This window comes from Glycine max, chromosome 17 (genome assembly GCF_000004515.6).
Source record: "Glycine max cultivar Williams 82 chromosome 17, Glycine_max_v4.0, whole genome shotgun sequence".
Lineage (NCBI taxonomy): Eukaryota > Viridiplantae > Streptophyta > Magnoliopsida > Fabales > Fabaceae > Glycine > Glycine max.
In genome coordinates this window covers 39,101,909-39,128,801 of record NC_038253.2, presented here as the reverse complement: position 1 = coordinate 39,128,801, position 26,893 = coordinate 39,101,909, and the positions used below count along the sequence as shown (strand labels likewise).

General features: G+C 32.6%; 4 protein-coding genes and 1 long non-coding RNA gene across 11 annotated transcripts; 3 read left to right on the top strand and 2 right to left on the bottom strand.

Moving 5' to 3' along the window:
* The first annotated feature begins 1,487 nt into the window (after positions 1-1,487).
* Positions 1,488-7,563, top strand: LOC100796478 (interferon-related developmental regulator 1). 5 transcript variants are annotated; one of them, XM_026126480.2, is made up of 13 exons: positions 1,488-1,861; positions 2,182-2,251; positions 2,645-2,725; positions 3,666-3,760; positions 3,834-3,949; positions 4,352-4,462; positions 4,638-4,747; positions 5,458-5,767; positions 6,003-6,080; positions 6,162-6,212; positions 6,329-6,418; positions 6,546-6,640; positions 7,200-7,563. In XM_026126480.2, exons 1-13 carry the CDS (start codon positions 1,852-1,854, stop codon positions 7,252-7,254), a joined length of 1,272 nt encoding a protein of 423 aa, XP_025982265.1. In that variant the 5' UTR covers positions 1,488-1,851; the 3' UTR covers positions 7,255-7,563. The 5 variants fall into 5 exon arrangements, 4 of the variants coding, with proteins under 4 accessions (XP_025982265.1, XP_025982264.1, XP_040867433.1 ...); XM_026126479.2 differs by having other exon boundaries at positions 1,489-1,861; positions 2,080-2,251; XM_041011499.1 differs by having other exon boundaries at positions 1,492-1,861; positions 6,563-6,640.
* A 1,983-nt stretch (positions 7,564-9,546) lies between these two features.
* On the top strand, positions 9,547-14,917 carry LOC100795958 (protein NPGR1). Of its 2 annotated transcripts, none has more exons than XM_006601197.4 (6): positions 9,547-10,455; positions 10,931-11,219; positions 11,785-12,043; positions 12,337-13,559; positions 13,857-14,004; positions 14,134-14,917. In XM_006601197.4, the coding sequence occupies exons 2-6, from the start codon at positions 11,025-11,027 to the stop codon at positions 14,442-14,444; spliced, it is 2,136 nt and encodes a 711-aa protein (XP_006601260.1). In that variant the 5' UTR covers positions 9,547-10,455; positions 10,931-11,024; the 3' UTR covers positions 14,445-14,917. The 2 variants fall into 2 exon arrangements, with proteins under 2 accessions (XP_006601260.1, XP_006601259.1); XM_006601196.4 differs by having other exon boundaries at positions 9,547-10,753.
* Positions 14,918-15,305: 388 nt separating this feature from the next.
* LOC100794731 (uncharacterized) lies at positions 15,306-18,000 on the bottom strand. 2 transcript variants are annotated; one of them, XM_014769913.3, is made up of 4 exons: positions 17,723-18,000; positions 16,731-16,836; positions 16,387-16,447; positions 15,306-15,513 (listed from the first exon to the last, which is right to left on the bottom strand). In XM_014769913.3, exons 1-3 carry the CDS (start codon positions 17,830-17,832, stop codon positions 16,433-16,435), a joined length of 231 nt encoding a protein of 76 aa, XP_014625399.1. In that variant the 5' UTR covers positions 17,833-18,000; the 3' UTR covers positions 15,306-15,513; positions 16,387-16,432. The 2 variants fall into 2 exon arrangements, with proteins under 2 accessions (XP_014625399.1, XP_014625400.1); XM_014769914.3 differs by having other exon boundaries at positions 16,392-16,447; positions 17,723-17,935.
* A 3,671-nt stretch (positions 18,001-21,671) lies between these two features.
* Positions 21,672-23,723, top strand: LOC121173890 (uncharacterized). The gene is made up of 3 exons (XR_005889433.1): positions 21,672-22,073; positions 22,582-22,993; positions 23,113-23,723. It is a non-coding gene; the product is annotated as an uncharacterized lncRNA (long non-coding RNA).
* A 1,709-nt stretch (positions 23,724-25,432) lies between these two features.
* LOC106796616 (uncharacterized) lies at positions 25,433-26,832 on the bottom strand. Its single transcript, XM_014769487.3, has one exon. The coding sequence runs from the start codon at positions 26,615-26,617 to the stop codon at positions 25,766-25,768; it is 852 nt and encodes a 283-aa protein (XP_014624973.1). The 5' UTR covers positions 26,618-26,832; the 3' UTR covers positions 25,433-25,765.
* Between the last annotated feature and the right edge of the window lie 61 nt (positions 26,833-26,893).

The window sequence follows — 26,893 nt, the reverse complement described above, 5'->3', positions numbered from 1 at the left end:
ATGTCAGGACGTTGTCTCATTTACTAAAAATATTTTTTAATAAAAATATTGTTATTAATATAATGTATAATATTATAATTATTTTAGTAGTTTGACTATTCGAATTATTTAATTAATGTTTAAAATATGTTGATTTGTATAAGCTTAGATGAGTAACATAAATATGAATTCTTTTTTTTGGACACTTAAAAAATTTTGGTAACAAACATGTAACATGTAACGTTTATAGACAAATTTTGTTTATGTCTTTGTGATTTAAAAATATGTCATTTCAGACTTAGGTAAGATCCTAATTCATTTTTACTCCTACTTGAAGATATTACACGTGAAATTGAATCAAATTAATGTTTAGGTGGTAACAAATTTGATCTTTTTATGGTTAGGAAATATTCTCAAATGTTTAAAATGTAAAATTAAGTGCATGTTTGTATGACTCGTATTTTAATAAAGATCAAATTCATAGAATAAAAATAAGAATATGATCCTTTTATTTTTTAGTTAATTAATAAGGTTAAAGAATAAAAGAAAAAAAAAATAGAACGAAAGCCCATAGTGGGAGATGTAAGTATGAATATATAGAGAAACTTTTTATTTGTTTGATAATCATATAAATAAGAAGAGATTATGACAAAAAAAATCTTTCCTCAAAAATCATTTTGCACTGCAATTTTAAACATGCATTAATTCTTGTTGAGAACAAAATTACTCCTCTTCTTCCCAACATGACATAATATAGAGACAGATACCTAATCACGAGCTAACCTTGATTTTAATCATTCCTTGTAGGTCCCATCTTATTAAACTAATGTCATTTAATGAAGACAAAAATTTAGTACTCACATGCCGTAGAAACAAAATTAGGCCTCACAAATTAAAGAAACTTTTTCTTAATTTACATTGAACTTAAATTCTCGTGTATTTATTTCATCTTTAAGCAATAAAGAATTCATGTAATAGTCTGTACTCTAAGTAAAATAAGAAAAAACTTATACGAACACTCACAATACTACTACATTCAACACTCGGTGGAAAAAATATAAATATAATAAAATTTATAATACGATAAAAACATAAAAGAAAATATTGATAAAATATTCAAAATAATGTATTATTATTCTCAAAAAAATAATTTGTTAAAGAAATTAGATCATAAAATCAATATTATTAAATATAGATAATATTAAGTTATGTCTTAATCAGGTAATTTATGATTGAAATCTTAATCTTGATCATAATCTTTAACATGAAACAAATATGTTAAAAGAAAAATATTCATTTTGAATTTAAGTTAATCCTCATTTCCACCGATAAGTATTTTATCAATATCATCCTCAAGAAAAAAAAAAAGACTAAGTTTATTGAGTGAAACTCAAGCACTTGTATTTAGTGAAATAATTTATATTTGATATGCGTAAAATTTCTGATAAAAGAGAGTCAGACATCACCAAAAAAGAATTAGTTTATGATATAATGGACGAGAAGATAGGTGTGATCTCTGACCTGAGCTGGAAGGAAAAAAGAACATTGCGAATATTCCACACCACCGGTTTGAATAATCCCCTTTCAAGTCTCAACCCCACACACCTCATTTTTCATCTTCACAAAGCTCTCCACCATTTCTCTCTCTCTCTCTCTTCTGGTTTTTTTATTCTGAATCAGAAACAATCCCTCTTCCCTTGAATTATTTTCATGGCTTATCATCCACCGCCGTTCTACTTGTTTCTCTCATCCTCCTTCTCTCCCAATTCCTTCCACATCTTACTTTTCCGTCACATTCGCATTCAATCCTGTAACACTTTCTGACGCTTAGCAGGTACCACCAAACTCAACAGCGTAGGAGCCGTTACCGTTATGGGAAAGCGTAAGAACTGAAAACCTTAATCTATTTCTTTTCCTTGGGTTTATCTTTGTTATCTGATCCATCACGTGTTAATTACAGTTGCTTAATTAATTAATTAATTAATTGATATGAGAATGTTAAATGCTATTATGACGTCGTCGTTTCGGGGACGAATGAATGAATGAATGATGGAGTTTGATGTTGTTGGTTGTGTTGTGTTGTGCGTATGCTTTGAGTAGGTAATTCTCAACGTAAAAATGCTGCAATGTTGGATAGCGACGATGATAGTAGTAGTGTGAGTTCATCATCAACTTCACGAACTGATCACATCTCCGTCTCAGGGAACGAAGAAGTGCACTTCGATCAAGATGGTCTGCTCGATCAAGCTCTCGATGCTTTGGACGAAAAAAGGTACCTTTTTTTTTTAATATATAGATGAGAAAAGGTACTTGTACTTACATACGTTTCCACTTTCCAATTGCCATTAGAGCCAATTTTATTTTAAGACTAAACTCATATCAACTATTCAGAAATCATTGGTTATATGATTTTCAAGATAATTATTATTAAAGTGAGCCATTTTACCATACATATCATATCGTGATTCAATGATGATGTAAAAGACTTCTATACAGTCAATGCGTAGATTATTTATTCTTAGGCAAAAGCTAACCAGTGCCTGGACAGACACTCCTTAAGGAAGTAAAAAGAGAATTTTTTTTATTGGGATGCGTAAAAATATGCTCTCCTATGACTTTAAGACCCTTATTCTTATTTTAATTCTGTTTGTTTTTGGGAATAAAGGGGTTCCACAAGGGAGAGAGCGTTGTCAGTGATCATTGGGGCATTCACTAGCAACATGCAGCATCATTTTGTTGACAAGAAGTAAGTATCTATCATTTATTTTTTAACATTTCTCAGTTTTCTGTTATTCAACATCTTGGGTATATTCCACTATGATGATGATCTCTATCTCATTTACCCATTTAATTACCTTATATGTGTTGCAACTTGCAAAAGTAACATGAAGATAATTGATATGTGTGATTTGTTTAACCTAACCATATATCTTGTAAACTGTGGGGTGTTGGAGTGTTCCTGTTTGCTGGCTAGCTCTTCTTTGGCAGTTTAGCAGTGTTTCTAGAATGGGTGCGGCTATTGACACTTCCAATTGGCTATTCTTATTCCACACTGACCACTTTTAATTGCAAATTCTAAATCTATATTTTCCTCAACTAAATAATTTAGTTCCATTATTAAATTGCAATTTGTTGACAGAAATTTAGGAAATTGCGATGAAATGTATTTAGTGGAGAGTACGAATAGGTAACTGGAGTTCCAATATCCCCACCTTCGTTTATTTCATGCAAAAAATGGGAGTCCGATGAATGTATTGAACAGAAACTCTTACATGATTTGAATGACCAAATCATTAAACTCTTGCCTGATTTCAGTGTTTCTGTCTTATCAAACACAACCAAGTAATCAATTAATTATTTCAGCAATGATGTTTGTGTCTTCATTATGCTCATGCTTCTTCTATTATTATTATTTATTTTTTTATGCTGTCTTCCTAAATCCTAACACTTTCTAATTTAACTTACCATGTCAACTGGTTGGATTATGTGCAAAACTATTAATCTGAAGTAAAATGTCTCACTCATCTATTTATTTATTTATCTTTCTAATACGGTGGTTACTGGATACAGTATCCATATCAAACAGTATTCATGCTAAGTACAGAGATGTTATATCTTACCCATCTGTTCATTTATCTCAATAAATATGATGGTTATCGTAACCTTGAGGTCCTTTCCTTTATCAGATTTGCTACTTTATTACATCAGTGCCTTGCTTCAATAAAAAAGGGATCCAAAAAGGCATCTGCAAAGGAGATAGCTTTGGCATCACATGCCATTGGTAAGATTTTGATTAACTTCTGTATGCTTGATGTTGCTTCATATAATTAAATTTCAATTTAATTATTTTGTAGGTTTGTTGACCCTGACTGTTGGGTGTAGTGATAATGCACGTGAAATATTTGAGGAATCGGTTCGTCCTCTAGATGAATTTCTCACATCTAAATCACATTTGACAAAAATTCCTTCAGTAAGTGTTAGAGATATATACATTACTTTGTAGTTTTTGTAATTGCTATTCTCTCTTGTAGATTGAGCCTGCGAAGACCAAGCCCATTTGGCTTTCAGAAGTCAGTTTTCTGTTATGTTTCTGCTTCTAATTAGTTGTAAATAATCATTACAGTTTCAACTGATTCTAGTAGTGTATATATACTCTTGACAAGCTCTCAGTGGTTAGCTATCAAAATACCAAAGATTTCACAATACTCTCTCAACTTTCACTCACTTTCTCATGTTTTACTTTCTCATGAATTCTAACAGTAAGTAGGAGTTTTGGATATTTGGGAAATCTTGTGTACTCAAAATTTGCCTTCTGATTCATTAGAGACACTGATTCTGAATCTTCTCTGTTCAATGCCATTATTTTTTATAGTTGCTGGAATGCTTGGCTATAATCACATTTGTTGGTGGGAATGGTCTGGAGGAAACAGAGAGATCGATGGACATACTGTGGCGAGTGATTCATCCCAGATTGGGTTCCAATGTAGGCATCTGTTTCAAATATACTTGTTAGTTTTATTTCTATTTTGCTTATCAATACCAAGTGTATTATGCTTCTGACAATAACTATGTTGCCTTTGATGATGAATTCTCTTTCTACATTAGTGCTCTTAATTTTTCCAACTTAAATTTACTGATTCAGCTATTTCATTGTTTAGGTAGTTGCAGTCAAACCTTCTGCTCCATTAATAACTGCTGTGGTATCTGCTTGGTCCTTTCTCCTATCTACCATGCGTAATTTGAAGCTAAATTCTAAAAATTGGCAAAAGTAAGCAATCCTGTTTCTTTGTATCCATGTTCATTTAATTCCACACTAGCTTTAGGTAATGTGCAGTAGTGCATTTCATGTGCCTTTAATTGGCTTTTATATAGTTAAGTTATACAGATGAACTGGGACTGCGCCTAGCAGGATTTGCCCCTCTAAACTCCCAACTTGAGTCCAGTTCAGATCTGCACTGGAGATTACTGAATAGTGTCCCATCTTGTTGACTCATTCCTTCTTTGCCAGTGGGGAAGAGAATGAAGAGAGTCCGTGCATCTACTTTTATAGTTGACTGGCAGTTTGGCAATATAAAAATATTTGGATCTCTTTGTCATGAAAACGGGTGTGTAGGATTTGAATATCAGAAGATTTATAGAGTGGAAGTTTAAGTGAGGGAAGGGCAGGGAGGATGAGATTGTGTTGGGAAGGGTAATGAATACTGGAAAAGCTTTCTTTCATGCAACTTGGAATACCATGCAAAACAAGGGCAGGAAAATTCATAAAAATAAATAAATTGAAAGTACATTAAGGGTCAGTTTAGATGATGGAATTGAAATTAATGTATATATTTTTAATTTTGATTTCAAATTAGAATTAATAGACTCAAATTCAATTCCAAACATCTAAATGAATTAAATATTTAAATTTTTTTACTTTGTGTTTTATGCTTGTTTCATTGTCAGAGGTCCAACTATTTTTTTTTGTTGTTAATGCAGTTCAATATCTTATTTATCAAGTCTTCTAGACAAGGAAGACCGGCCTGTGCGTATTGCTGCTGGCGAAGCACTGGCTGTAATTTTTGAGATTGGAATTATAGAGAAATTTTCTGCTGATTCTAAGGGTGCAAGTGATATGAGTCAAGAAGAGATTAATCTGCAGGAAAGTTATACCCATTTACAAGGATTGAAAGGGAAGGTCATCACTCAAGTCAAAAACCTTTCTGTTGAGGCTGGTGGAAAAGGTTCTGCTAAGAAAGATCTGAATAATCAGAGGAACTTGTTCCGAGATATTGTAGAGTTTTTTGAGGTACTTTAGTTGTCTTTTTAATTTTTGTAATTTACTAATTTATATTCTAAAAATAGGTTGCTACCCTGTGATCTGATTCACAAGGTAGGGGTAAGGCTACATACATTTACTCCCTCCCTGAACATCACTTAGCGGGAGCCTTGTGCACTAGGTCACCCTTTTTTAGTAGAAGATATATTGCTTATGGAACACAGGCTTCTTTACTGACCTTACTTTAATACCTTGTGTTTACTAGTGTGGTTACTCTCCTGAAATTTCAATGAAAATTGGTGGTGATTCACTGCAGACATCTTCATGGTCCCAAATGATACAGGTTTTTTGGTTTTTCATTTATCTGTTTTTATGACAAAGCTTTCCTTTCTGCATTAACATTTTAACATGCATTATTTTGCAGTTGAACTTTCTCAAGCATTTTTTAGGGGGAGGGTTCATCAAGCATATTCAGGTTGGCTTTCTCTTGGCATTTTTCATCAGTAAGATTTTAATTTTGGTGAAAAGCTTATCATTTCAGTGGTTAATTTATCATTTTTCGTTTACCCTTCTTCTCCCTTGGCGAATCAGGAAAATGAGTTCCTTCAAGATGTATTTAATTTCAAACCAAAGAGAAGATATCTTAATAACAATGAACATCGGATGTCTAGTGGTGAGAAGGTTGGTTTCTATGACTGATTGTGTTTCACTGTCATTTTTGTTACTGAATGTTCTCTTATCTGTCGGCTACTCTCTCATGTTATATACTTTTTTTTCCTGTTTCTTGCCATTGTGTGCTGATCTGCAGCATTCTCCTTCTTGCAGAGAATGTTTAAGTCTCCAAATTCAGTTCAGAACAAGGCTAGGACCCAATTACTTAATAAGCAACGGTTGTTATCTGAGGTTGGTTTCCTTGCCATATAAAGATCATTAAGTCTTATTTTCCTGTTTAAAATGCTTGGTTAATGGTTAAGAATGGGGTACTTTGAATACCATATGAAATTTAGACAACTATGATAATTTTTGCTTGTGCCATGTGAATAACACGGGTTGCCTTCCTCAGTCCTCACCTTGGAGTGAGCTAAGGCTCCCTCTCAATTTCAATGTGGAGGCTTTTTGAGGCGAGACATTCTTGTGAACTGAGCCAATAAGAGCATTCAATCTGTTTGACAAAATCTTCTAGGGAGGGATTTCAAACTAATTTTCTCAATCTTTTTGTCTAGACTGTTTATTACACGTGCAACTAAAAATTTTCTTTACACAGTCGAGTGTCAATAGTTATTGGTGTTTTCTCGGTGGTTTCCAAATTTGGTCGTAGTTGCAAATACGGCTGTTAGTATAATCATGCTTTGCCATTTATGTAGTGATCTTAAAAATATTATGGGGTTACCATAATAGTCAATTAGTCATACCGTACTGAATTTTGTTTCCTTCATTTTTTTTTTCTCCTGGTAAACTACAGGGCAGAAACTTGGGTCACTACGCAGCCAATATGGTTGATGACTGATGCGTTTTGAGGGGGACATCTAATAATTAGCAGGGCTTGTGTTCATTTGATGATTCAATCATTAATTTTATACTTCATTTTTTTCTGCCCTCCTGCCCTTTTTGACTTAATGGCTAGGAAAATTATTTCTATGCCAGCTTGATATCATATTCACGTGTTGCATATATGCCAAAATAAAAAATAAAATTTGTATGCATGTTAATGAAACATACAAAATGACTCTTCATTGCAGTGGCATCGGCGATTTAGATTATTCATTGTAATGATCTTGTTAGCTTGCTTATTGTAAGGCAATAAAAGAAGTCTATTATAAAGTTAATTTCACTATTTCAGTGCAATCAGTGAGTGATATAACGCCATGCCATGACCCAAAAGCCTCGTCTGTATAGTGTGCTGAGTTTACAGAGTGTCTTTTCCTTTGTTCTAGTTTCAAATAGAAGACGGAAGAGTTTGCTTCAATCACTGCTTCCTCAAGGCGATTTCTCTTATGTTTTCTTATTATTAGTTGTATAAGAAGTTTAGTAATTTTTTACAAGTAAATTTCAATATTAAAAAAATCATATAGTACTTTTAAATAGGTGTGTCCGAGCAGAAGTTAATCATAAATGGATATTCTTCAATGAGATTTTTACTTGGATTCTTTTCCATGAAAATTTCTACTATCAAAATCTCATGTCCCTCTTTTTCTATTATTTAAATTTTCTCTCTAATTTTTAATTAAGGGATGTTTCCCTTGACAGAAATGTTACATGAGGAGATCCAAACTCAAATAGCTTTTGCCCTTTATTTTATGTACGTACACCATGAGAACGTTTCCAAGCACATTAGGGGTTGAGGGTGAGTGTATGGGTTACCAAAATGTGAAGGTGTAGCCAAGATATGAGTTTAACGTGAGAGGATTATGATTAACACATAAAAATGAGGATCTGGAAGTAATTTATCTGGTAGTTCTTGTATGTTTTAACAGCATCTGCTGCAGTGCTGGTTGCCCTGCATCAAGAGAGCAGGAAGCCTATTATAACAAAGCAGACACAGTGTTAGGACAAAAATATTAGAAATAGAAATACAGTAGTAATATTATTAAGATAGACCTATCCAATAATAAAGTTATAATTTATTATCAATATACTAGTATTATTTACATTTACTAGTTAACTTTTTTTATTTAATAGTTTTTTCTTTAATAAAATAAACAAAGAGTTAAAAAGTTTTGCTCCTCTGTGTAAATTTATTTGCTTGACTTAGTAATCAAAACTCAATAATTTCTGAATTTAAAATCTTTATAAGAAAAAAATTGGAAATGCCTTGAAGCTGTAAAGTGATAAAGTATGAAGGAAGGTGACATGACACGAGTATGTAGAAAATTAGGTAACGACAAAACAAAAGGCATGCTTCTTTCTTTTGTTAACCTTCACTCAATAGATTCCCATGAATGAAATCAGCTCCACGTGATAGCCACCTCACCTGAGTTCTGTTCTAAGGATTATTTCTCCATGTGCTTCCTTTTGAATGTTCAGCTAGATTATTGCTTCTTTTTCCCAACCACTAACTTTTGAAAATTTTCAGACTGCTAAAATGGTTAAAATATTTTTCTTTTGGGAATGCCAAACCAACAAACAAGCTTGATTAGCGCATGACGTATCATCGTCTTATCGACCATTGTTTAAGGAAATTCAGCCGAAAAACTCGGCAAATTTGTTCAGTGTCCGGATTCTATAATTGCAAAAAAAAAAAAAAGATTAATTTTAGAATTAGTGAGAATTAGGAATGTTCTAATGAGTTATGCTCACGGTACATAGAAATAAATGGTTTGCATTATCATTCTAACTTATTTCAAATGTATTTAACATGTTTTTAAAATATATAAACCAACAAAATCGTCACCATTGAAATAATTTAAGTAATTTGGCTAAAAGGTTTTGATTGGCATTATTAAATATTTTAACTTATTAAAATTATAAAATCACATGACAACTCTTTCTTATTTTATTCATAAGAATAAGAATAGAAAAAATATATAAGAAAATTTATAACAACACACAAACTAAACCAATTGACTTAGATCCTATTCAATTAAGTGACAATTTATTATATACAAACTACAAAGTGACATCTATAAAAAAATTTGTAATTTTTCATAAAAGAAGGTTTCCTTTTAACATTTCTCTTTGATTATTTCAAAGTGGAGTATTTCAAGTTTTCAACCATAGCCAAATAAATCATTATTTATGTATGTTTTGGATACACTGACTGACAAAAAAGCAAGGAAAGTAAACAAAATTTATGGCGACACCAATGTATGGGGACAGGTTGATGAGGTTCCTTTTGCTCTGTTGCCTCTTGTTGGTGGTGGCATCCCACGTCGACAACAACAGCTTTTGTTTTTCCTTTCATTTCAGTTTCTTCTGTATAAATGTTGCTCCAACTCTCAACCCACTTTCTTCACTTCTTCCCCATACCACTATCACCATCATGTGTGGTGTCAAGTGTGAACACACACACCAACATTGTTGAAACTTGAAACCAACTCAAACAATCTACCAACAACATCTCCTTTGCACCACATTCGAATCCTCCTGTTACTATATAAAGAGTGAGAGATTATTAAAAAATAAAATAAGTATATATATATAACTCCAGTTACCACAAGTCTCATATAGGAGTCAAGGTGGTCGATTATAAATATTCTTTCCTTTCAACCCATCGAGGCACCATTGCCAATCAACCGAGCAGTTAAGCGGGTAATAGCTTCAACATTGGGACCCTAACGCCTCAACTAGGAGATGCCTTTTACAAGAATAAATAGTGACACCCTAACGCCTCACTTGGGAGTCACCTTTTACAAGAACAAAACTGGAGCAGTTAAGTTGAAAGGTTTTCAAGATAAACCTGGGAGTCGATCAAGCACAGTAGACTTGAGATCGGAACATAATTAGTACAGTACATTTCTATATAAAGTATAGATATGTGAATCTAGTTTATAATTAGCACTGTACATTTCTATAAGTTTTGGATGGTTATTTTAGTTCTTGGTTGGGTTGTTATTTTATTTAGGCTAAAAGGTTTTGAATTTTCTTAAGGGTGTGAGTCCTTTTAATCAATGAGGACCAATTTCAAGTAATCCAAACATAGAAACAGAAAGTTCAACAGAAGGGTAGCTTTCATGGCGTCAAATACTGATAAAGTTCAGGTCTTTGGAATCTGAGCTATGGTAAGTCCAAGGCACTGTAGTGTTCTTATTATTGTTTGTTTGTTCTCTCTCTCTCAGCTTTCTTTCACATATCCACCCGTGTTTATCTAGAAAACCTTTCTTCCTCTTCTCTCTTTCTTATGACATCATCATATTACCTTTGAAAATTCTGTCATATCTGTGTCTCTTTTCTCCCTTCCCCTTATTTTTGAGTTCCCATAAGTTATGTGGTTTGGTTTTCCGTTGCATGAACGTGTTATTCTTAGCACTTGATGCATCAAGCGTTTCATGACACGTGTTGTGAAATTCCAAATTTAAGGTAAAAAGGGTACTTTGTGTTTGTGACATTCTTCATTTTGCTACTTAAAGTTAAGACCAATGCTGTGTGGCATTCTTAATAGTAAGGATAGTCCACACCAAACGTTTCAACTGTGTTCATGAATATTTACAAATTGTAATGCATTGTTGAATTTTAAAAGAACCGTGTTTGTTGAAGGTGTTGTTGAGCTGAGCCCCTTGTGAAAAGGGTGCACTGAGAAGTGAGAAGTAATTTGTGTTGGGTTCACTTTGAAATCCACACTTTTTGGAAGATGTTGTGTGCTTGTTCAGGCGAGCAATTCAAATTTGAAGAGGCGCCACCGCGGTCACCTGACTCCTTGGCAACAAGGGATTTCTCTGCAAGTGGCCTTTCTTCAAGGACTGGGGATTGGGAATCCAAATTTGATGAAACACAAGTGGAAGACGTTGAATCTACTCTAAAAGAAGCTCTCTCATTAAACTATGAGGTAGTAGGAATTAGTGTCTTACTTTGTGAAATTATTTTCTGTTAACATAAACTACTGTTTGATTTGAGGTTAAATTAGTTTATCTTGCCCTCTAATCTATTTTTTAGATTCAATTTAGTTCTTTAATTTTTTTAGTTTAATTTAGTCTTCTAATTTTTTAAATCGATTCAATTTAGTCTTTTAGTCTAATAAGAAATCACATTTTGCAGCGGTTCAAAACCTTCACAAAATACATATTTTTCCAATAAAATGAATCGAATTTAAAAATTAGAGGATTGAAAAAAAAAACTGGAGGACCAAATTGAATGAGTTTTATAAATTAGAGAATCAAATTAAATCCAAAATAAATTAAAGGACTAAATTAAACCTAAATAATAAATTAGAGGACAAAAAATTAATTTAAACTTGATTTTAATATCTCTTTTTTGGTGAATTTAAGGAAGCTCCGGATTTTTTTTTTCATCGGAAAATGTTAGTTACTTAGTTGTTAGTTTATGTTACTTTTATTTTCTGTTAACATAAAACTACTGTTTGATTTTAATTTCTCTTTATTGGTGAATTGAAGGAAGCTCGGGCTTTGTTGGGGAGGCTTGAATATCAAAGAGGGAACTTTGATGCTGCCCTTCAAGTTTTTGAGGGTATAGACATAAGGGCTTTGACCCCAAGGATGATAAGGGCTATAGCTGAAAGAACCAAACAAAGAAAATCACGTTCCAAGGTGGACAATGTGCTTCCTAATGTGATGTCAATGCATTCAGTTAGCCTGATTCTTGAGGCAATTTTGCTTAAATCTAAATCCTCTGAAGAACTTGGGCGATACACTGGTATTACCACCTTCATATCTCTATATTCTTGTATTTTGTTTGATTTAGCAAGCTCTTGCCAAGAGCTGTAACTTTTGCATGTAGGATATTGAAAGTTTTACTCTATTGTTAAGAGAATCTTGAACAATTGCTCATATTAGCATCAATGCATCATAAATTCTTATAATGTAGCTACATTATGTATGAGTTTTTTTTCTGTTTTTTGGTCTGAGAAGAAGCTACTTACACATATATGGTTTGGCACTTAAGGGTGCGGTGCGAACTCTAACTACTGCTGCTTTCTTATTTACCAGAGGCTGCAAAGGAGTGCAGAATTGTTGTGGATACAGTTGAGTCTGCTCTTCCTAATGGAATGCCTGAGGGTATTGGTGAAGATTGTAAGTTGCAAGAAATGTTCCACGAAGCATTGGAGTTGCTTCCAAATCTATGGATGAAGGCAGGTTTGCTAGATGAAGTTGTCACTGCTTATCGGCGGGCTCTAGTCAAGCCTTGGAATTTGGAGCCGCAGAGGTTGGCCTGTGTACAAAAAGATTTAGCTACCACACTACTCTATGGAGGTGTTGAAGTAAACCTACCCCCTCAGTTGCAAGTGAATGGTATAACAACACCTATGAGCGGCACTGAAGAGGCTATACTTTTGCTATTAATACTCTCAGGAAAGATGGCACTTCAGGAAATAGATTGGGACCCTGAAATAATGGATCATCTTACATTTTCACTTTCAGTTACTGGGATGTTTGAATCATTGGCAGATCATGTAGAGAAGATCCTTCCGGGAGTTCATGATCGAGCTGAGCAGTGGTATTTTCTTGCTCTTTGTTACAGTGCAGCAGGACAGAATGAAGTAGCCTTGAACCTTTTGAGGAAGGCTTGTGGTAGTTCTGAAGCAAAGCATAGACCCCATTTTCCTTCATTTTTGTTTGGTGCAAAGCTGTGTTCTCTAAATCCAAACCATGCTCGTGAAGGAATTAAATTTTCGCAGGAAGTTATTGATCTAGTGAAGCATCAAAATGAGCATTTTTTGAGTCAGGGCCAAAAATTTCTTGGCATTTGCCATGGAGCTGCTGCTAGAATATCTGTACTGGATTCTGAAAGAATTATATTTCAAAAAGAGTCTTTGAAGTTTCTAAAGGATGCTGCTCTGAATGGAAATAATAATGACCCGGAAGTGATGCTCACTCTTGGATTAGAAAATGCAATTCAAAGAAATCTAAATGCAGCTTATGACAATATAATGATGTACTCAGACATGATGGCTGGCAGCTCAAGAAGAGGTTGGCAGCTGTTAGCACTAACAGTATCAGCACAGCAGCGGTTTCAGGATGCCGAAACTATAGTTGATTTTGCTTTAGATGAGGCTGGCGATATAGATCAGTTAGAACTACTGAGACTGAAAGCTGTACTTCAAATTACTCAGCAGCAACCCAAGCAAGCAATTGAGACCTACAGAATCTTGCTAGCTGTAATTGAAGCAAGAAAAGAGCATTGGCTTCAAGCTAAGACATTCAGGCACGAGGTTTGTATTATTGTTTAAGGGAACACAACTATAACATCCATTGTATTAGTATAGACTTGTATTAAAATTGACTAAAGAAGCAAATCAAGCATTGCTCTTATCTGTTGGAAGTTGCTGAGAAATAAGATTTTATGCTCTGACTAGTTAATTAAATTTAAAAGCAGTAACCAATAGTCCGTACCTAATTTAAAAGCATTGCTCTTTTTCATTTTTGAATATTGCAAGTGCAAGTATTTAATTCATCTCCTGAATCCTTGAGAAGAATATTTCCCTCCTTGACTTTTCATTTGTTTGCAGGCATTAACAGAACAGAAGTTGGAAATGGAAGCCTGGCAGGATTTGGCTACCATTTATGCAGATCTTTGTTCCTTTCTTGATGCAAAAGCTTGTGTTGACAAATCCCAGTCGATAGAATTTTTTTCTCCCAGAAGTTGGCACATCACTGGTATGGAACCTGACACCTGACTGTTCATGCTTTCATTGTTGAACTGCGGTATGTTTCTGTGTTTTGTGTTTACAGCACCATAACTTAACAAATCACCAATCTGCAATTACCTGGTTGTGACAATAACAGGTTTGTTGTTTGAAGCTCAATCTTTGCATAAGGAGGCCTTTGTTTCCTTCTCAGTTTCATTGTCAATAGAACCAGATTACATTCCCTGTATCATCTCCACTGCAAAATTGTTTCTTAAACTTGGCATTCCATCACTTCCAATTGCAAGAAGCTTTTTAATGAATGCTTTGAGATTAGACCCCACAAACCATGATGCATGGTTTAACCTTGGATTGGTTTCAAAAATGGAAGGCTCGTTACAACAAGCGGCAGACTGCTTTCAAGCTGCATATGAGCTGAAGCTTTCAGCTCCAGTGCAAAAATTTGAGTGATTGAAACCTTGGGAGAACTGTAATTTTTTGTTGTTGAGGAAAAGTGAGTTCAAGCAAGAGCATTATACAAAAGCCATGAGCAAGCAACTAATGGAAAAGAAAATATACCCATGGTTAATATTTGTTAAGAAACCTATATAGCTACATCTAGCTACTTATTTATAGATTTACTTCATTATGTTCCAATGAAATGCCCTTCACATTTAACAAGATGAGTTTACACAGAAGGACAGAAGTTTGGTTTCCCAGGTGGTATAGAATTCATTATAACATAATGTCAAGCAGAATGTACTATAGTTTTTTGGGTCTCCTGTGAGGTGTAAGGTGAGGTTAATCCCTGTATGTAAAGTTCACACACATATAGCTTGATTGACTACTTTAAGTTTCAATTGATAGCTATGACTCTCCATTTATTTTGTATAACACACTCCTCATTTTAGGAAAGTAATAATCATCATTTAAAACTCATTTGATAAGAATTTCTTTAAATGATTGGTTAAATAACATTTTTACTACTATGATTTTATATTTTTCATTTCTTTGTTATCAGCGGTGGATCCAGATCCCCAACCCTAAATCAGTGAGAACAAAGTGGCTTCAAATATTGGTTAAAGCTTCAGCTCATGCAAGTGCACTCCCAATCCTACTATACATTTATTTCAAGATAAGTTGAATAAAAAAAACACATTCTTAGAGTAGCTAAAGAAGGGATAGAAAGAAATATTAGTTCTACTGAAAATACTCGTGCAAAATAAATATTAGAGTTATCATTTTAAGGGCTACACTTCACTCATTCGTATATGTAAGGTTCTTAAAGCTGGTTAAGTAAATGGAGTTGCTGAAATGTCATGCAATGGATGGTAAGAAAAATCAAATGAAACTACCATCTCAACTTATCCCCGTTTCCGTTCACCACGATGTATTTACAAATTTACAATCAAACACTATTTCTTGGTCTGGAAAACAACGAATTGCACTTGTGATACAATTATTGCAGAAAAGATCTTCACATCTTCGGAACAAGGGAAGCATGCAGAGCATAGAATTCTGGTTGGACCTGTCATCGATACTGTAACACAAGAAAAGAAAACTATTGAGACAAAATGATCTAAACAATAAAGAGACATTTACATTCAGCAAAGTCAAAAGGTACTTGATATTGGTTTCTACTTTCACTATGTCTTTCACAATGTTACAAACATAATATCAGTGTGTGAAGCAGTCAGTGAAGTTAAACTAATTCAACTGAGTAGGTAAGATTCAGTAATCAGTATGTCAGTTAGTTTTGGCCTAGTTAAGAGGCAGATTTCTAAATGACAAGTTCACTCCAAGAAAAATGAAATATTGATTGAAATCAACCGAATGAACCTTAGTCTATATCAGAAACCAAATATTTTGCTACCCTCCCCCTTGCATTTTAAATTTTTAATTACTGTATTCGTGTAAAAGAATGGTTAGTGTAGTTGAGTAGCATTTTGCGGATACTGCTATATTACTACATATGCAGTGCTTGAACAAAAGGCCCACCGAAAAATACAAATTTAATTATTTAATTGTCATCAACATTTTATTGAAATGTTACTCAACACGATTTTTCTTTTTTTCACTGCAATTTGGACAGCAAGCAGCACTACTCTAGACATTAAACTTTTGTTAATGTAAATCTTGTTTACAGAAAAAAAAAAGAGACTAAAAGTGCTTTTGTCTGTTTACCTTAGGTTTCTTCACATTTCTCCAAATTGGTTTTTAGTCCAAAATAAGCATAAACTCAAACTTTTATCGTCTATGTCTACCTTCTCTACATATTTTCATATACAAGTTAATGCTAATTGTCTTTGAACAAATTCTGTTAATAGAGTTATTTTTTATAGAGTTTAAAACTAAACTAAATTGCATAACCTAATAAATGGGCAAAGTAGAATTCATCAGATAGATCATTCACCTTACACGTAATAAAAAGTTAACTCCAACAGACAGATTGTCTAACCTCAACCCATTTGCCACTGCATCCACAAATGAAAGTCAAAATATATCATTGCTGAGGTCTAATAAGATTATGGCACAAATCTATTTGAAAATTGTTAGTCAAAAAGCATGGGCAAGAGAACAGCATATTACAGGGCAATGACATTTTTAAAGAAATTAAAAAGTTTATAGCAACAAACACTTAATAAAGAAGCACTGAATCTATCTCCAGAATTATATGACTATACTTTAGGAGATATAATTGCAGTATCAATTAGTAGTAGCCAAAAACATAAGTGGCATCTTGAACACCAAACCAACCTTTAGAACTGGTTCGCCTTTGTTGGCGTTTGCAGATTGCTTTGCCATTGCTTGTTGCTGTGCACGAGCAGCTCGTCCTGCTGCAGAATTCTCAAATTGCTCTTGCCTACAATTCCAATCAACACCTGCAAGTTAGTCTACAGTTACTTTACTTATGCATTCACTAACCAATAAAAAACCATTATAACAACATTCAAATGTCTCTGGTTGTTTCATGCTTCATTCCGTTATCTATTTGTTAATTGTATTTGTAGAGGGCCCTGCATGCATTTTCGATTATCGCTACTTCCACAAACATTTCAGAACATTTAGTAGTAGTACCTAACAGTGACATGAAGAAATAATCCTCATGGACATTGAAATTGAATTTTCCCTAATGATTGTGATTTGTGATATTTGTAAAATGTCTCTGGTATATGGAATGGATTACTTAGCAACACTGGCATATCAATGTAAGAGAATCAAGGATGAGAAGCAACAACGAGCACTTTTTGGGTGAACTCCTCGGTCGAAAGCCAAAGACTAATCCTTCGAGGTACGGAGATCCATTTAAGGGGCTGACCTCTCCCAACAAATGTTTTTTGTACGCAGGGACCAGGAATCAAACCCTTGAGCACATGCTTAAGGGACAACAAGGTTATGTGTGAACCATGCCACACCATGTTAACGAGCTCTGAATTGAAGTTTAGACAATAGTTACCAAAATTCGCTTTTTCTTAAATTTATTTCAAATTGGGGTTTACTAATGTTCTGAAGGGATAAAATAAATAAAACACCAAAAAGTGTGACTGCATAGATATAAAGCAAAAGGGAAATCAAAAGCAGATACACATTTAATCCACAAAAGTACAACGATTAAGGATCTAACTATACCATGTGGCCATACAAATAAAAAACCCAAATCCGTATATTTTAATTTTTGCAGGAATTGAGAATATTCATGAAATTGAATTAAAAAAAAAAAAGAGAAGAAAAATGGATAAAGGTAAAACCTTTTCTGTGCGGCTTCAGCAGCTTTGGCACGCGCTTCTTCAGAGGCCAATCTCTCTTCTTCCTTGCTCATGCGTTTGTCTACGCCGAAGCAACCAAAGCAAAGGCCCATTTGGGTCTTTCTCTCTTCCTCTGTTTGTCTGTGTTCTGTTCTGATCTGGGCTTCACTTTCTCTTCCAATATCTATTTAATCTAAAATTCTTTTGTACCCTCTGTCACCATTAGCAAAATTTAAGGAAAAGAGGATAAGCTTTCCATGTCCACGTGTTCAGTTTGTGTGCCTTCACGTTTTCATTTGGGGCATGCGATGGATTATTTATTATGTCGCATATTAACTGTAAAAATCATCTTTTGGTACAATAACCAAAAAAACAGTACTCCCTCCTATCCAAAAATAAGTGTTATGCTGGATTATCTTACAAGAATCAATAAAAATTAATAAATAAATAAAAATAATATTTTATTTTTTATTTATAAGACTTAAATTAAAAATAATATTTATTCATTTTTATAAGATTCAATTTATAATTATATCAAAGAAAAGATTCAATTTATTATATTATTTGTATTAATTATTTTTTAGACTAAAAACACTCCAAGAAGAAAAAGAATGTATTGAAAAATAATTAAAAGAGATGAATATTAATGATAAAAATAATTTTAGAAAAAATTATAAATTTAAAATAAATTTATTATTATTAATTAAATTAATCACTTTTCTTAATCTTTGTGAATTAGATAATTGGATTTTATATATAAAAATAAATGAAGTACATAGTTTTACAAAACTAACTTTATTAAATAAATAAAAGAAAATAATATTAATATTTGATTCAAAAATTAAATTGGCATAAAGAATATAAGTGAAAGTGAACAATTAATATTATATTGAAAATCCAAATATAACACTTCTTTTAAGAGGAAGGAAGTATATTAAAAGATGACTCTTTAACCAAATGAATTAGTTCTTAAGTTTTTAATTATAAGATTTTTTAAATTAATTTATACTCTTTAAAAAATAATTAATTTAATTAATCACATTAAATTTATCAATTAATTATATTATCATTATAAAATTATTATTTTTTTATTTCTCTATCCATTCAATTACTTTTCATTAATATTTGGAGAAATAATACTTAAATAAGAGTATATAAAAAAATAATTAATATATCTTAAAATTAGAATTTTTTATAAAAAATAAATAAATTTCTGAAAACAAACAAGGTAGTATTCAATAATATTATTGAGTTGTATATGCTTTGCGTGTTATTTTTAAACGATTTTACCTTTAAAAGGGAACTTTGTTTTTATAAAATATAACTGACATATACAACTCAATAAAATAAGAAAAACGGGGACTTTTGGTTTACATCGAAGAATATTCCTTAAGAAAAAAAGGTTGTGCTGGATTTGTTGATGAGAAACGGGGGAAATTACAAAGTGGAGCCAAATCTATCTTCAATACCAAGAGTCTAACTATTCTTAGGGTGCATTTGATAGAATATAAAAAAATGAAAAAAAAATTAAATTCAGTTAAAAAAAAGTTTTGAATTAAAATAAAGTTTAAAAATGTAAATCTTATGTCATGTTAGTATTTATTTTTTCTTTTTTTTTCATTCTCTTCGCTCCGAACAAACTCATCCTTAGAATTACATTTTTTATTAATCCATCTAATCCATGGTTCATTCTGATAAAATCAGGATCATTTTCCACTTTCGCATAAAAAAATCCACTGCATCAAAATTAACAACACAAACCAATGCTTCAATTACCTTCAAAGAAAGCTATATAAACACATGGAGTGATCAGAATGATAAACTAACAGATGGATGAATAATCAAATTCAGACAGCACGGTACAAAGAATCTAACAACATTTTGACCAGAAAGAAGTAATTAATGGGACAAAGGTTAGAGCCACAGTTATAGTCAGAACTTCTATTTTTCTTGTTTTGATAAATAATTTAGAACTTTTAATTTTGTACAACTAGAAAGGAAGGAAGGAAATTAAAAAGCAGGACCATATATCATTGCACAAGAAAGACAGACTCTGGCTTACGTGAACCAAAGTTTACCTGACAAAACAAAACTCAACTGAGTGTGATCTATTCAAATCAGATTCCAAACCATGAAGATGAAAATGAAAAGCTACACGTACTATTGTCTAGAGGAACCACATTATGACAATTTGATACATAGACTGCCCCAATATTTTCTTCCACATTAGTACATTATTGATGAAGTTTCCTTTCCTGCCAATACAAGATCTTTTCATATCATCAATTCATCATCAGGATTTAGGAGGTTCAATGGCTTAATGAAAGTAAGAGTAGCATTTTCCAGAATAAAGAAAAGAAAAAAATAAGTATGGAACTCTTTCACCAAAGAACTTCATCAACTGTACTATACACTAATTAACCGGTGTCATTTTCCATGTTATCTAAAGAGGATTTTATGTCCAGGGAATGCAAGTTGAGTTTTTCATCACCAAATAATTTGCTCTATCCGGCACACTTTCTAAGGACACCCTCCATCAAGTACATATCTTCAGTAGGAATCCATTGTTTTGCACTTTGGATAATTAACAACAGGGAGCTTAAAAATGGAAGATTGCCATGACATAAACATTTATAGCATTTAAAAAGGAATTCAAAAGAGTACAAATACAATCAATAGAAAACTAATAAAAATGTCAAAATTTGATGCAGAGCATCTTCCCGCAATGTGGATTAGCAACATTAGTTGTCACTAAGAAATTCTCTTGAATCCCAGAAGGAAAGTTTCCTCTGCTGGATTTTTCTCTCTTCTTCTTTCCGAGTCAATTCATCAATTTCTCCAGGAAAAGAAACCTCAATAGCATTCTTAAACTTATCATTAGGCCCTTTCAAAAAAATCCAATACATTTATCAAATTTCTGCTGCAACAAATGATCACCAACATTTGATATTAGATTATCATTTGCACATGCAAAATACAAAGCCAAATCTAAATTTGAAATATCATTACATTATTAGTAATTTAGTATTAACATATCGAGTTCAAATCAGGAGTTTCATTAAGTATTTCAGGTTATTAAGAACAAATGCAAGCATCCTATTGTTGCTCATCTGCTTATTAATGATTATATGGAAGACACATTCCACATGGGAAGATCAGATGTTATAATAGTTTAAATAAGAGATTGATATATTTAAAAGATCATATGCTATCATAGGTGACTTAGTCCAGCATCTAATAAGTCACCTACTTTGCTTAGGGCATACATATGACAATTCTTCACTCACCCTCATCTTCAAATATAAAGGATAGGTCATACAAACCAGGCAATAACCATTTTCAGACCCTTCATAACAGCAAAATGAATCCAATTTTTTTTTCTTCAAATGTCTAACACAAAGGGTGATAGTGATAGTGATACTGATACTCTAGCGGGCCAAATTCTGAGTTGCTAATGGATATTTTAACATCATCAACAACAAACATATAATGAGCATTCCGAGAAAATGTTTCTGTCAAAATATTTACTTCCTTCAAGATTCTCAGGTTTTTGTGTCATATAAAATCTGATGAATACAACTAAAATCATGCACTTGATTATTCAACAGAACAAAAACTAACAAGAACTGGTATAATCAGAAACAGAGTCAAATGAAGTTAGCCATAGATAGCTTTATCAAGCTCTCCTCAATTGTTAGCTTAAAAAAGCACAGATTAACCAATTAGTTTAGTTTCAATAGTTTTGAAAATCCACAAATTTTCACCCCAATAATAAAAAAAATTAAAAAATTAACTAAATAATACAATCTAAAAATTATTTACATAAATGATAGAAATCACTGTATTTTTACATTAAATATTAAAAGTTTGATGGTAATTTTTTTTAAAAAGAATTGATGCTAAAATCTGCCAAATAATAGAAATTGAGTCATAAAACTTGCGAAAAGAATTTGGATAATAAAACTGAGAAAATGATGGAATGGAAGTGCAAAGGAATAGCAAGTTTGGTTCGCGATTTAGAAGTGAAATCTACCTCATTTCAGAAATTCAAATATCAAAACCATCATTTTTAAAATATAAGGACTGAAACTATTTTTGGTCAACTAGTTGAGAGACTTAAAACACAATTTACCCAAACATATCATGTGACTTTCAATAATCTGATTTTGCTCAATTGTTCTGCTTCTTCGATAGGAATCTTAATGTTGCTGAGGATGATGATTTTGGTAAGGATGCAAATGAAGATAGTGGAGACCTAGTTTCGGGACTTTACTGCAAGATTGTGGTTCAGTTTGAGAAATATAGAGACTCTCATGATGCACTGAAAGTTGTTTGTGGTCGGTCATTGCAAAAGGTATTGGCTTAGTTTCTGAGTTATTTTTCTTCCCTTAATTGTGAAATCGTGCATGACCATGGTGTCTGAAGTGCTGTAGTAAAATTTCACCACTTTTTGCTCATTTGAGAAGCGTTTGGGTAATAAACTTAATCGATTAGTGCTTATATATATGTTGTTTCTATAGTCAAAAAGGAAATAGAGTTAAACTATATTCATATAAGTTGTTTTCATAAGCTGCTGCAACTCGTATTGAACTCGTGATCATGGCTGTTGAAAGGGGGAAGAGGTTGTTAAACTCTTATTAAAAAATGCTTATCATGTATCCTTATATATATATATATATATATATATATAAGTTGTAAGCTGTTTCCGTAAGCAGTTGACTCATTGAATTCATGATTATAGCTGATAAAAAACTGGATAGCAATTGACATGAAGAATGTTTTGCAAGATTGAAAGGTTGAATATGTTTATGTCTGATAAATGATTTCTTGGTGATGATTTATGAGTTTTTGCCAATCAACAGCAAGGATCACGATTGAAGGCCGATTATGAGGTTTGTTGGGACAGAGATGGATTTTTTCGGAATTCAAGGAATCAAACTCAAGGCTACCTGCCTAGAGCATGACAAACATAGGGATTCATGGGCTTTAACTCAATCCTACAAAACTGGCTTGTAAGGTGAGGATTGCTCCCTACTTATATAGTTTATTATTATCTTTATTCGATATTAGACTTCAACATGCTCCATTTTTCTCATGGTTACCCGTCACATGAGACTTTCAACACACCCATCTATCTAAGTGTGAACACAAAACTCAGAGAAGAGTAACATGGTATCCACAAGGGCAGCAGATCATTGCAGAAGTGAAGCTCCCACACGTCAGGCCTACAACTCTCGCCACAGTCCAGATAATGTGCGCCCAAGGAGATTCAAGGTTAGATTTTCATATCTCAAGTGGCTCTCTCATTGTTCTGAGCATTTTTCTTTTTTTAATTTTATCCTTTGGATCACTAGTTTGCCAATACTGACTAGAAACCCCGTTACTTAATGCAGGAATGAGGGCTGAAAGCTTTTTTAATGTCTGGGTACAAATTGGAAAATTTTGATTGTGGACTGACTCAAGTTTGGTACATCAGCTGCATACAATTTCTAGGGGTCATTGACTTGGGTCAACTCAAGCTTATGACCAAGAATTATCTTCGGAAATCAACTTTACTGACTTTAGAATTCATTGTTCCAAATTATGGCGAGCATTAAAACACTGCTATTTTTACGGATCCACATTCTTATCCCAAATAATAAATATCCTTTGTTGCTGTGCAATCAGTTATCATTTTATTTGCTAAGTTGTCGAGCCAAAATCTTAGGTTGGATGAATTGAGTTAATATCATTTGGATGTGTTGTAAAATGATACAGTGAGAAGAATGGTACTTTTCAATTTCATGTTGTATCTTTTTGAACTCGTTAAAATATTGCATATCTGCTAAGTCATCATAATTGTTTTTTCTCTAGGCATTGATTGCCACTTGCATTACGCCTTACGGTGCTAGAACAACTGAATGGTTGGAGTGGAAATATTATGCTTCTGAAGCACACTGAGATTTTCTTTCTTTCATAAATTATTATATTATATGGTGAAGTAATACATAAATTAGACTAGACCGACGTGGATTGATAGTGAATGAATACTCTGCCCCCTGAAAAAACAAAAAAAAAAAAAAAGAAGACTAGATGAAAGAGATTTTTTGGGATAATGCTTCGTTACTTTTAATGATGAATAAAATAAAAATGATTTTGATCAAATTTATTTTAAACTGTCGAATACAATTAAAATGTGTTTTTAAATTAATCATAAATTTATGTTAAAATGTTTATTTTTATTATAACGCAAGAATTAAGTTTCTTCCGACCAACTGAGCGAGGAGATGATTAGATACTTATTTCAACAAAATTTAAAAAGTGAACACTAGTGACAATTATACTTGTGATAGGAACATTTCTGTGCTGTTAGATGACGTGTTAGGAATTTATTATACGCGTCTACATTTTCAACTCATAACTTATACTAGTAGTTTATAATTAACTTATAAGTTAATTTTATCAAATACTATGTAAAGAGCTTGGATTGGAAGAGAAGGTTTCATTCCTAATAGTTTTATGTTGAAATATCTATAATTTTTAATTTTTATTCTTTATGCGAAAGATAAAAATTTATAGGTTTATAATTTAAGATAATTCATTAAAAGTCTTGATTTATAATATGTTTGATTATTAAAAATTAGATAAAATAGTTGAATTTGTCGTTAGTTTCTAATTTAAATATTTTTTGACATTTTTTATAAGATTTTTTAACTATCTATCAAGAACAATATGATATTCGTGTTATGTGTGATGACTCAGTATATTTGAGAATCATAATTATTTTATAGCATATTAATCTAACATGATTTTCATTATCCTTAATGGATCAATAGAATCAACTCCAGTTAATATCATCTTATTTAATTATCTAACATACTTATCTAATTTAATCACATAAAATAAACATATTAATAATAAATAATTAATATAATTATTTTATAATATTAGTTAAATAAAAAATTTCACATTTCAAACATATCAACTTAGCCAAAAGAAAAGTATAATCCTAATAAAATAGTCAGGAAAAGTCAAAGTCAAACATGGGATTGTTTCCATAGGTAAATTTTCACGTGAATGGATCACGAGATGCGCGCTTAATGGAAGTTTGACAAAATTATTCTCTTAAACTAAACCAGGAATTTTCTCAGAGGAGAATATGATCACCTTGACCGCCTGTTAAATATTTTGAATTATATCCTGTCCATTTCCTTTTAACTTATCTCAAATTCTTCGAATGGAATGATTCTAAAACAAATGTGGTATAGGAACTAATTCGTTGGACAAAATTGCACTGAACTGTAGATCTTGAAAGTAATTTTGCCTCAATTTCTTTTTTAAGATCCCTAAGCATATCATTCTAATTTTAGGAAGAAATACCAGAAAAATCACGGAGGTCAAGATTGGAGATGCCACATTACAAGTTTCCAAGTATATCATAAAATGATAAGAAAATTAATACAGAAGTATATCTAAAGTAGAGGTTTTTAACACCAAGCTAGTCTAATATGTAATTCCTATAGCCAATTTTACCTAATGAGAAAAGAATATTATTGTTACAAGATTAGTGTTGTATATTTCTTTTTTAAGGTCGTCAGCTAATGCCGATCCAACAAGTACACAACAAACTTTGATCTTCTGTAATTTTAGTTGTTTAACTTTTGACCAATTGTCAATTTGTCATCACTTGATTTTCAATTCTTAAGAACTTTACGAGCAGTTCACCACACAATGTGAAGCAAACAAAAATGGCATATGGATTGTCATTAAGCCTAATTCACAATTTCTACCGTAATTTACACTCAGATCGAACGTGTAAACGATCGGGAAGAATTGAAATTTTCAACCCGTCTCAAGCACGTCAAAAAGAAAATTAACCTACATGTATTACACCAACACACACACACAAAAAAAAAAACTCTATTCCCAATTCAGAAATGGAAAATTACTAAGAAGAAGAAACAAATTAAGAAGAAAAAAAACAATTACTAACAGATAATCTTACATTCTTCACCAGCTTTAATTTTCTTATGGGAATTTAGTGCATGAACCTTGTTCTTGGAAGCCTTACTCACCACTTCTTGGAGAAATTAACCCATCAGTACTTGCCATCTTCTTTTCACTCCACCCTCTACCATAATCTTTCTTCTTATTGCTCCCTTCACTCACCACCATCTTTTCACTCCACCCTCTAACATAGTTCTTTTTCTTTGTCCCTTCATTGATCACAATCTTCTTTTCACTTAAATCCTTCTTCTTCATCGACTTCAGCGTGTTTGATGATGATGAGCTACCCTTCAAAGTGGACATCACATACCACAAAATACAAATGCAAAGAGTTGTAACAGATCTTCCAAACACAACCAATAGCAACAAAATCAATATGGCAACCACTGGAACATAGAAAGAAGGCTTCCCCATATCCGAAGAAAAGTTGTTGTTCTTCTTCTTAGCTACCTTTGCATGAGTTTCTAACTTGTGTTGCTTTCTTTCTTCAACAGGGTTTTTTTTATCAGCTGTTGCAGACTTGTCCGTTGATTCTGATGTATTATGAGTCAACGTTGTTGTTGTTGTTCTTGCTCTCACCACTTTGAGTTCTTGGCTCTTGCTGTGTCTATGATCCTTGTTGTTGTTTTTCACCTTGACCACAACGGGAACAATGTCATCATCAGTGTTGGAGTACACAAAGCGAACGAAAGAGATGTCATGAGGGTTCGTCTGAGAATAAATCTTCTGCCTTTTCTCATCAAGATCAGCCAAAAGCTCAGAAAATTTGTCTAGGCCGCGAGTGGAATAAGGGTTGTTGTTCTTACTGTTTTTTCTTTTATATTTTCTAGGGCTAGAAGAATTAGGACTTGCAAGGCATGGTTCATCATCATACTCGTTATGGAAAGGGCCACAAACAAAAAGGTTCAGCATATCCGTTATGGAGCAGTGTGTTTTTTTGTTTTGTGAAGGTATGGTGCTTATGAGAATGGGTTTAAACAGACAAAGATAGAGATGACTAGACTAAAGATATTCTGAATCAATGACTTCGGTAAAAAAAGTTTTAAACTTTTAAAGCAATGAATGATCTTAAAGAAGCTTCTGAAGGGGCATTATTGATTTTTGACTAGAGGGAAGAAACGAACAATGCCTTGTTTTTTAGTTTGGTCCTTCTTGACCATTTGTACAATATGAATTAATTGGAGCAGA